Genomic DNA, 11,569 nt, shown 5'->3' with positions numbered 1-11,569 from the left:
TTTTAATCAGACACTACTTCTTTTATTCCACAGTTGAATTGACTATGGCAAATAAAATGTAACCGCTTGGCTTTAAAGCCGCCCTACTTAGATCAGTTTCCTCCTCACTATTAAAACTTTATATGCTTCCATTAATTTTTAATGTATGGTTTTTTATAGTTAATACTGATAGTTGACCCTCCTGGAATAGGTTCACTGAATAAAGTGTTTCACATATATATAGGCCTGTCTTCAAACTGAGGATGGATGCATGGGAAGTTCCCTCAGACTTAAAGTAATTCATTTAAAAACAGTAGATTAGATTGCCGGAAGTGATCAGTTCACCATAAGAGAAACAAGCAAAGCAAACCAATGTAAATATATTTGTGATACAGCAGAGTGAGGAGCTGAGGCGTTGCCGTAGAAACGGTGCGCGCCGCCGCTGCATGTGCTGGCGGGGGTACCGCCGATGTGATTGCAACCTGCGCGCTCCCGCGCTCTCCCACACACACACACACACGATCCGAGCACACCCGGAAAGACAGCTGATGTCATGGACAGGGGCAGACACGACAGATAAGGGAAATCCTCTCCTCGTAAGTCAACAGAACGTTTTTACATGTCGTTAATATACCGGGACGGCAGCTGTTGTTTGATCCGAGGATGCGGCTGACGCTCGTTGATGCCGCCGCCGCCGCTGCTGCTGCTGCTGCTGCTAGCTTGTCGGTTTTCCAGGAAGTGGAGGAAATCTCATCCTCCGGAGTAGGCCGTGATGGAATATTGTCGTGTATTTGCTGCCACTACCACGCGTCAGTGTTGTCACCTATCATATAGTGTTCGGTTATGATCTATAGTTGCCCATATGTTTTGTTTTGGTGCTGTATTTAGCTTGTTTTTGTTCCATATCTAGCTGCTTATGCCGTTTCCATAGTAACCTTGGCTCCGTCGGTGTCATTCATTCAGCTGGCGGTGGTTATTTGACATAAAGCGCTGTGACAGCCATTTTACACGTTGTTTTTATCGGTGACGCGCCACAGCTGCGTGCCCTGTGTGGTTAAGGAGCAGTTTCCCATTTGTTGTTTGAGGATTGTTGGAAGCCTGTGAGGTCACAGAGGGTCAGCTGCAGGACACACACACAGCCTCAGGACGGCTTTACACTCACTTTACAGGGTTAACCCAAACACACAATGACAGTCAGTATCCTAATACAATAAGATTATCAAAGGCATGAGCTCAGTGATATAATGCTGCTCTGATCAATATGTTGACATTAATGATGGGTAAGCATCACTGTAGCCTCATGTCAGGACAATCATGTCATCTTTGGAGCTTATATAATGTCACTTTTGACCAAAATATTTCATGCTTTTTGTGAGCTGTACGGCCTCCACATATTGTCTGTTGTGACATTTTTAATTTTCAGAAACTGTCGTGCACCGTCAGCTCCAACTTTAAACATTTTTGGTGGTGTAAAGACAAGACACAGACACAAGGCCCCCTGCAAATCACTCTCACTGCTCTCAGATTCATTTTAAAGAAACCCACAGCACCTGTACAGTACTGTACAGTAGCCAGTTTGTTGATGAAGATTCTCAGTCATCCAGGTCATCATGCGTAGAGAAGGTTGAAGCAAGGCGTCTGGACTTGTAGAGTTTTCTAGAAGACGTTTCGCTGCTCATCCAAGCAGCTTCATCAGTTCTAACTGTTTGGTGGGGAAACATGGTTTATATGTGGTTACAGACCTCAGTGGGTGGGTCTGGGTAAAACTTTAAAAAACTTACAAACAATAGCACTAAATGTTTCCATACTTACCTGTGATGTTCTGGCTGACTGGGCCAGGTGTGTCTAACGACTGGCTAACGACTATGAAACTGCCGGAGGGGGACTGGTTGACAGCCCTTTGTTCTTACTGTGAGTATGTGTAAACTTCCTGGGAATGGATGGAATCACTGCATTGTATGTGGTAGAAAGATGATGTCTGAGGCCACCACCTCTGTTAAGGGAAGGTTTTTCCAGCTTAACATAGATGGCTTCCTTGACTCCTCTTTCATACCACCTTTCCTCCCTGTCTAAAATGTGAACGTTGTTGTCCTCAAAGGAGTGTCCTTTGTCTTTGAGGTGGAGGTGAACAGCTGAGTCTTGTCCTGAAGAGGTGGCTCTCCTGTGCTGAGCCATTCTTCTGTGGAGTGGTTGTTTAGTTTAGTAGCCAGTTTGGTTATTTCTAGGGGTGTTCCTGTTATTTTATAAACTTATGATGTCACACATGAAATCAGACATCACCCTATAGAATCATAATTCCATGATGCAGCTAATTCTTATGCTACATTTCTGTATAAGTCATGTGTCCTCTTTGGGAACAGTCATAACTAACACTAAGTTGAAGCCTTAGGTGCCTTAGGCACCACATGTGGCGTGACAGTATATACAGCATGAATCAGCTTGTGTTACTTTGTGATACCAGGCTGGACAGGTAGCGGGCACAGAGAGTCCTGCCTCCTGCTGCTGCTGCTGCTGCAGGAAAGGGGGTCATACACTATTGATTTAATGCATCTTCAAATCAAGCTTTATGTTTGTTTTTCGATATAAATCCCCCTGTTGGTCATGGTAAGGAGTTGTATGTCTGTTTTTAAAGATACTGCACTCAAGAATAAAACTTGAAGAAAAAGAAAGTTCACTTACTCAAACAAATACTCACAGTTACAATTAATCTGCCCAGAGATCGCATCCTGCCCGTGAGGAACATGTCCTTTCTCCAAATGGGAAAGTAATTGCAGTCTTTGCCACCTATACTCCCACATAATAGCACTTAGACCCTGTAATTTTGTTTTCACTCTTCCTCACATCTCCATCTGCATATGTTAAGTGTAGCAATTACACTGGGAAATTGCTTCTAACTACATGGGGTTTATAGGATGGACACTTTCTTTTCTTGGTAGGAGCATAAAAGGAAACAAGGATACAGTTACATTGTTCTGATCTGCGTTCTCATCCTATAACTCAAAGATTAGATTTTTTTTTTGAAAGGTGTGTGAAGTTCTTGTATCGCTGACATTCTGTCAGCTCATGCTAACTGCTGCAGCAGCTGTCTCTCTATTTCCTTACTGTTAAAGTTTTCTAGCCTGTCATTGTTACTATATGAAGCCTGTTTTTGAAGCACATTTTTTTATTGTTTGAATCATATGAGTTTAGTAGGTTGATTCCATATAACTACTGAGTGCATGAATTTTCCAAGTTTTTGGAAAATCTGTCTTCAGGTCTTGCGCAGTGAGTCAGTTAATTGATAAAACGTTATGCTCAGTATGTGCTGCTGCTGCGTCCTGGAGCTGATGGTTAAATTATGTACACCTGTATAAGAAATTGAATTTGGCTTCTGTTGCTCACACTGGCTGTGAAAAGTGACACTAGACATGTTTAAAAAGACATTTTCTTCTGATATTTATTAAAATATTAAGAGCGATTGATATGTTTGTGGCACATTCGCATCTGTTTCTCCATTCAGTCCAGAGGTTGTGAGGCATGGGGCCAATAAAATGATAAAGACTTCTACTCTTCATCACTGGTTGGAGGCGATGGAACCAAGACGTGGTTATAGGTTTCTGAAGACATCTCTAGGGATTGGTCTCAGATTGTCCTTTAACATGTTGTGCCTGTTAAGTCCACTTTTCATCATGCCTGAAGAGGTTTCAGGATGCTACAAGCTGGCATCTTAGTCATTTGCAGCTACATTACTGCATAGACTGGGAGATACTAATAGCACCCTACTGAAGTTGCCACTTTACCCACTAGATCAGGGGTCGGCAACCTGCAGCTCCGGAGCATTTCGTCCCTCTGTTGTGGCTCCCACCAGCTCCCTGAATGGAATGACATTCCTGACACTTATATGAACGTGGAAAAGTTTGCATTTGGAGTCCTGTCGATCTTTGGATCCTCATACTTGTGCAAGCTGGTGTTTTCCCTCATGAACTATACCGCTCGAGCCTCACACATGAGAGCTCAATCCTTCGTGAAAGTGACGTCTTAAAGCCCTGAAATGGATACGATACGCTGTGCAGTATAGTTCAGGAGCAGAACTTACATTAACCAGGCGAAAGAAATAAGTAACCAAGAGGTTATTTTGAAAATACATATTTTTATATCGGACCCTGAACAAACGTGTTTCATATTCAGGTTAACTACTGTAGCCTATAGCATGGAGGAAATGAATGATGGCACACTGAAATCAAAATAACATATAAACTGGCATGTTTTGTTCAGATAAATATTATCTATATCTATCTATCTATATTATATATAGATTAATATTACCTTCCATTTAGTGGTCAAATAGGTGTAGATTAGTAGTTATGGGTTTGTGGCTCTGTTCAGTGGGAAACCGGCCCAAATGGCTCTTTGAATGCTGAAGGTTGCCGACCCCTGCACTAGATATTCAGGCCACATACTTATCAATCACTCTTCTATATTTCTGCACCATTGCTCCTGAAAACAGATGTTTCCAAATGTTGCTGTGGACACTGTCATTGTTTTTTGGTGGCTTTTAGAGATAATATATTTCATAATTTGAAAAAAATGAATCCACTGTAAACTGCTGATTGTGCTGAAGCTGCTCTGAACGCAGCACATGTGAATGTTCTCTCACTTCTCTTTACTGCTTTTATGACTGCTACCATTCACTGCCGCAGGACCTCCAGGCCTTTAGGACATTCTCCTTGTTGCATCTCTAGTCTCTCTCTCTCTCTCTGGTTGGTCTCTCCACCCCTCTGTGACCTGGGGATGAACGCACCAATGAGGAGCCTCACAGTGAGTCCCCCCCCCCCCCCCATGGTCCTCTTCCACACCCCCCCCCCTCATCCTCTTCTCCTCCACAACACCTCAGTCACTCACTCCACAGAGTGTGTTGCATATATGCCTTGATGTCAGACGTGGTGGGCATTCCTGTCTCTATGAGCGTACTGTAGATGTGGGTAGTGTACTGTACACCATATAAGCCATGATGTTGACTAACTGTTGTGTGTTATTTACAGGGTATGCCTGATCGCATGTTATGTGCAGTGCTGGAGCAATTTCAGCTTTACTTTTCCCTTTGGTATGTGCGCTTTGTCTCCATTCAGAGTGTCATTTCTTCTTGTGTTCTTATGTTGAAACAGCCTGTACAGTTTTCTTTTTTCTGCACACACACACACACTGACACTGAAGTCACACACAGTACATCCATATTCTACTCGTGCCTTGGTGTCCATTATGACGAAGATCATGTATGATCTTGTCACGTGGTAAGTTACTGGAGCTGTTCCAATGTGAATACACTCGTTCTGTGTTCCATGTGTGCTACGTTGTGTATCACGGTGGCCATTCAACAGTGCAACACGTTCAATTTTAAAGTACACACCTCTGGCAATTCAAGTCAGGGAAGTTTACTTTGCAGACTACACATCACAGAAAAGATACACATCTTTTTCCAGTATTTTTAACATTATAAACACATATTGATGAAGCTAAGCTCTGCACCTTTATTTTTAAGAAGTTGGTTACTATTAATGTGGCCTCGTCTCTGAGCTGCATTAAGTGAAGTTCAGATTATAATCCGTATGATCGGAGTTACAAAAGCTGTCCTGCCACTGCCCAGACTTGGATGCAGCCAGAGTGTTCCCCTCTTCCTCGTTTAGCTTTGGTCACTGTGTGGTTCGCCTCCCCTCTCTCTGTCAGATCCACTCTCTGTATAGCACGGCGAGCCCCAGCATGCTGAAGAGGAAACAGAGCTCACGGGTCGAGGCCCAGCCTATGACCGACTTCGGGCCGGACGAGACCCTCGCAGACAGCGCCGACATCTTCTGGATCAACAAGCCAGTGAGTGTACAGTGTGTCGGCCTGGCTAAAATGAAAATATAACAACGACAAAACAAAAATCAACCCGTTTTGTCATGATGCTCTTCTTCCCGCAGTGGGTGCACTCCCTGCTGCGAGCCTGTGCCATCATCAGTGTCATCTCTGTGTGTATGAACACCCCAAAGACGTTCGAGCATTACCCGCCTCTGCAGTATGTGACGTTCACGCTGGACACGCTGCTCATGTTTCTGTACACCGCTGAGATGATCGCCAAGATGCACATCAGAGGAATCATCAAGGTACCCACAGGAGTTAAAGACATTGCATTAATATTAACAACACAACCTCACATGCCACAATATTGAACTATTTAGAATAGAATACACATTATTAATCCCTTTGGGAAGGTCCCTCAGGGAAATTTGGGTATTTTTTATTATTAGAATAGAAAAGATTGACCCCGACGTGATTTGAACACGCAACCTTCTGATCTGGAGTCAGACACGCTACCGTTGCGCCACGAGGTCCTGTTTTAATGACAAAACAAGGGAAAGCTACAACTACACTCGGGCAGAACAAAATACATTCTGCTGCCTTATATGTTAAAAAAAATATGCAAATAAGTATGTGTTTTAAGGTTATGGAGCATTGGTACTTCAATTCTTTCACCTGAGGGAGGTAAACTGTATGTGCATGATAACTCAGAATCAGAGAGATAGATTTAAGTATGAAACTGAAGAAGAACACATTTACTACTGTAAAAAAAACCTTTACATAGTAAAGAGCATGGCATGAATGTACCAGTATGAATGTGCAGTGTCTGAGTGACTGTTACAGTTCAGAGTTCAGTAGTTTGATTGAGACAGGCAGGAATGACTTCCTGTGTCTCTCAGTGGTGCATCGTGGGAGTCGGAGTCTGTTGCTGAACGAGCTCCTGTAGCTGGTCAGCACAGTGTGGAGCGGGTGAGAGGGACAGTCCAGTATGGTCTTTATTTTGGACCACATCCTCCTCTGACACACCTCAGTCAGAGAGTCCAGGTCGTCTCCCACAACATGGCCGCCTTCCTGATGATTCTGTTGAGTCTGTTGATGTCCCTCACCCTCAGACTGCTGCCCCAGCAGACAACAGCATACATGATGGCCACCACAGACTCATAGAACATCCTCAGCATCGTCCTGCAGATGTTGAAGGACCTCAGCTGCCTCAGAAAGTAGAGGCGACTCTGTAAAGAGTGTCCACGTTTTTACTCCAGTGCAGTTTGTGGTCAAAGTACTGACAAGGATGGTAGATTTGACACCAGGGTGTGGCTTTAGTTGCAACTGTGCTTTGCAGGAGACCATCTGAGCCTGCCCTAGTGATGGTGGTGAAAGGTAGAGTTAGGAGACAAGCATGTAGCAATAATATGGATGAACTGTGGTTGAAATTATCCTGTGATTAGAAATGCTTCCTCAGTCACCTGCCAGATATTTCCGAGTCTTCCTGCCTGTGGTGTTTGTAGAGACATGCTGACTTCTGTGTAAGAGGACCCTCTCCCTATCCATGCTTACAGCTCATTATACAAGCGATATTACATTAGCAGTAATGAATCCCTTTAAATACTACAAACTGATCCATTATGAGTACACAAAGTTACAGACTCGAGTCAGCCCCACCCTTTGGTAAATTCACCCAGTGACTCTGTCTGGAATAATAATCCCAAATGCTGCCTCTCTGCTGATGTTACAGATAGCCCTTAAATCCAATCTCAGTCGTTACTGGGCTGTAAATTCTTATGAATCAACACAATTTAAATTGGAGGTAGACCAATAATGTTCTATAGAAGCATCCAGGAAGGAGACAGCTGGCAGATGAAAGGCCCATAATTACTGCCATAAAAAAAGTGCGGACAGCTTAATTGGCAAATCAAGGATAACAAACAGGGAGGCGCTGGCGGAAACAGAATTAGAATCAGCAGCAGCAAACTGCAGCATCTCTTCTGCATTCTTCTAATGATTTTTTTTTCTTCCTAACAGCAGATTACAGAGTGTTTTTCACTTTCATTGGACCTGATATAAATTTCCACGTCTTTAAATGATGTTAAAACGTGCCTGAGTGGGTCTGTTCAGCATATATTGACACTTGGAAGTTGTAGCCCGTTGTTGAAAGTGCCTGCGTAAAAAGGAGCGATACACATAGCGTGGTAAAGTAATTGCACGCTTTTGTTCTTGTCAGTGTGTGTAATCAAACATGGTTCTTATCTGTAGAGCGTTTCGGAACACACCCTCCTATTTGCAGCCTTTCTTCCTGTGGAAGAATGACCCCCTAAGAGCTTCTTACACCCTCGCGCTGTAAGTGGTAATTAAGTAGACCCATTTTCACTGGCCCCTTGACATTTCAGTTTGTTCACACTTCAGAGTGCTTAATATTTAGTTTTTATGTGTGTGTGTTATCATGTTGAAAACAGGCTGTTTGAATATCGTGGTCAGTCTGTCGGAGTGTGCGCAGTAATTTCACGTTCTGTTTGTTGTTTTTCAAACACTTTCTTTCACAACAAAAGCTGTTTTTTCTGCCGGGTCGATGTTCAAAAGCACCTTTATTAAAGCATCACAGGATGCTCAAGGATTGTTTGAATACATGTGTTTTCTTGAAAAATATGCTCTTGGATAATAACTGTAGATATTCAGCTCTTAATTTATTCCTTCATGTTCATGTTTCCTCTCTGTCTGTCTCTGCACAGGGGGAAAACTCTTATGTGAAAGATCGCTGGTGTATGTTTGATGGATTCATGGTGTTTTTCATCTGGGTTTCCCTCGTGCTGCAGGTGCATGTTTACGAATAATCACACGATAGCATCTGTGTATTAGCAACACAGTATCAACACTGTATTTTTAAATGCTTCACTGCTTAATAGCCTGATTCTCTCTGTGTGTGTTAGGTGTTTGAAATAGCAAAGATTGTGGATCAGATGTCTCCATGGGGAATGTTGAGAATCCCACGAGCGCTCATCATGATCCGGGCCTTCAGGATCTACTTCCGCTTCGAGCTCCCCCGCTCACGCATCACCAACATTCTGAAGTACAAACTCGTCACAATCTTTTTCTCTTACATTCAGGCTAAGGATGGGTCTGTTTAAGAACCAGCTCCCTTATGCCTGTGTTTTCCTTTGCAGGCGATCGGGGGAACAGATTTGGAGTGTGTCGATCTTCCTGCTGTTTTTTCTCCTGCTGTATGGAATTCTGGGTGTTCAGATGTTCGGGACGTTTAACCATCACTGTGTCACAAATGATACACAAAAGGGGTAAGAATGGAGTTTACCTTTAGATGCCTTTTCACGCTTCATATTTCACAGCCATGGCCATACAGTGCCAGTATGTTGAACACAATAACTCAGCAACTGCTAGAGGGAGTTTCTCTGGCACAAATGGACTCAGGAGTGAACTGACTTTGGTCACCCTGGCCACATGAATCCTGATATTATCTTGGTAAGGACTCTGCTTTGGCTGTATTTGAACCAAAACAGGCTGGATCCAGCCACACTGGTGCTGTCATTGCTAAGCTTACTCACTGATCAACAACAGAAGTCCATCTGTGTGCAGCCATACGTCTGCAAAGTAGCATCACATTGGGAGAGTATACCGGGGGTCCCAAGTGTGTGGTTAGCTGGTGAAGTCCTTGGACTTGTACCACAGGACTGGGTGGTGGTTGCAGCGATAGATGTTTGGGTCTACAGGCAGCTAAGCGACTCCATCCAGGTGGTGCAGCAGATGTCTTAAGTGTAACAACAGCATGCTGTGTGTTAGTGTCACTGCCTGAAAAGTATTAGCTATAATCCTCATCATTAAACTTTAACAATAATTATCTTGAAAAAACAAAAATCACGCAATAAAATTCAGTTGTTGTTGTTTTATCGTAATCAGAATCACTTTATTTATCCCCGAGGGGAAATTCTTTTTTGTTACAGACAAATAGAAATCAAAGACAAATTGAAATATGAAATTGAAATATAGAATAAATACCTAGATAGCATTTAAATCCCTGAGTTGTATCTAAAGAAGAACATATTTACTACTGTTAAACCTTTACATAGTAAAGAGCATGACATGAATGTACCAGTATGAATGTGCAGTGTCTGAGTGACTGTTACAGTTCAGAGTTCAGTGGTTTGATTGAGACAGGCAGGAATGACTTCCTGTGTCTCTCAGTGGTGCATCGTGGGAGTCAGAGTCTGTTGCTGAACGAGCTCCTGTACCTGGTCAGCACAGTATCCATGTTCTTACTCCAGTCCAGTTTGTGGTCCAAATAAGTAGAATAAAGTAATAAAAAGATAGAAAATCCGTAAAGGGAGTCGGGAGCGTCTGTAACAGGCTACACACGTTTCACACGCATGCGCACTATGTTCTACACTATTACTGTGCACTAATGTTCTACAGACTGCAGCCTTCTCTAATAATAACTGTTTGTTTTAAATACTTTAATATAGCTGGTAACATTCTCGTCATATTGTTGAAATTCCAGGTACGATATTTATGTTTTCGTATGTGAAGGCTTTTGAATGTAATAACGTTGCTGATGGTGATGATGTTATAGAGAAAATGGGAATCCTTCTGGGGAAGTGACTCCAACCAGTCTGCAGCCAGAATTAACTAATGTTTTAGGGTCGTCTGGCCTTTGTATTAATCTCATCCATCTCCTCTTGCTGGTGTGTGCATAAGCTTCCCAGGAAACACTGCACATATTGGCCATTAGTAGCAGTAAAATATAGCAGAGGACAGGGTTTGTGCATTACGCCGCTCTGACGTCCCTCTCTGTAACATCCGCCTGAAAATACTGTAGCAGCTGTGCATTTAATTTGTTTGCTACTGTGCCCCTGTTTTCTAAATCCCTCATATATAAATACATGTATAAATATAAATATTTATGCCTTTAATGGGATATTTTAGAAATATGTCACACATGGGCTGATGTGTCTAATCTCTATCTGCCAAATGCCCTTGGCACAAAGTCGAAGCTCCCAGGCCTTTCACACACACACACGGGATTTGATGGAATTGAGGGTGGAAAATAGCAGAGAAGACATTTTCTGATATTCCAAGAAAAGGGGAACAAAGTAGTAATGTAGGGATTTCCACAATGGACCTCATGGTTGTGTAACTCCTTGGCCTGGATTTGTGCAGCATGGATTAGATTCTACTTTTATTATATTCTACTGAAATGATGCAGTCAAGTGTAAAGATAGTTTTAAAGTAAAATATTGAATGCTGTAAGCAAAGAGAGAATAAGAGGGACATGCTAAGATTAGGATGGTCTGTTATTATTGATCGAGTGTCAACAGCACTTTGTTACCTCAGCCGTGCAGACGTTGTTGACAGGACCAAATGAATTGTGCTGTTATCAAATTAAAAAAATCATACATAGTTTCTTATCACATTTTGTTTTTCATTTGACTTGCAGGGATTTGTCATCAGGACAAGTGATTTCTTTGATAAGGCGCATTGGTATTATTAGCTTTATTGGGATACACCGCCATGCCTCTGATTGCCCTTTATGATGCAATAAATGAGTGCAATAAATTATCCCTTCTTATCCTGTAGCCCCTAATAAACAACTTGGATGAATGTCTGGGCAGGCAATCTGAAGGCATTAGTTTTCATTAGTGGAATTAACCTGCTCCTAGTAACACCTGTGGCTAAAAACAGGGGACAAGATTTTTCTCCTCTTGTTTTTTTTTTAATTCCCCCAAACCACAAATTAATATCTATTATTTATTGAAATGTTCTTTTTCTTTTC

At 42.4% G+C, this 11,569-nt stretch overlaps 1 protein-coding gene and 1 non-coding gene across 2 annotated transcripts in view; one reads left to right on the top strand and one right to left on the bottom strand.

Moving 5' to 3' along the window:
- The first annotated feature begins 488 nt into the window (after positions 1 to 488).
- Positions 489 to 11,569, top strand: part of nalcn (sodium leak channel, non-selective) — a 57,040-nt gene continuing 45,959 nt past the window's right edge. The window contains exons 1-8 of the mRNA XM_028394096.1: positions 489 to 575; positions 4,659 to 4,776; positions 5,001 to 5,062; positions 5,683 to 5,823; positions 5,919 to 6,101; positions 8,520 to 8,603; positions 8,718 to 8,857; positions 8,952 to 9,080. Coding sequence (XP_028249897.1) covers positions 5,021 to 5,062; positions 5,683 to 5,823; positions 5,919 to 6,101; positions 8,520 to 8,603; positions 8,718 to 8,857; positions 8,952 to 9,080 — 719 coding nt within the window. The 5' untranslated portion in view covers positions 489 to 575; positions 4,659 to 4,776; positions 5,001 to 5,020. The remainder of the gene's footprint in view (positions 576 to 4,658; positions 4,777 to 5,000; positions 5,063 to 5,682; positions 5,824 to 5,918; positions 6,102 to 8,519; positions 8,604 to 8,717; positions 8,858 to 8,951; positions 9,081 to 11,569) is intronic.
- On the bottom strand, positions 6,258 to 6,329 carry trnaw-cca (transfer RNA tryptophan (anticodon CCA)). The gene has a single exon. It is a non-coding gene; the product is annotated as a tRNA-Trp (tRNA).

Source organism: Parambassis ranga, chromosome 21 (assembly GCF_900634625.1).
Source record: "Parambassis ranga chromosome 21, fParRan2.1, whole genome shotgun sequence".
Classification (NCBI taxonomy): Eukaryota; Metazoa; Chordata; class Actinopteri; family Ambassidae; genus Parambassis; species Parambassis ranga.
The sequence above is the reverse complement of the archived record's forward strand: the minus strand, read 5'-3'. Positions and strand labels throughout refer to the sequence as shown.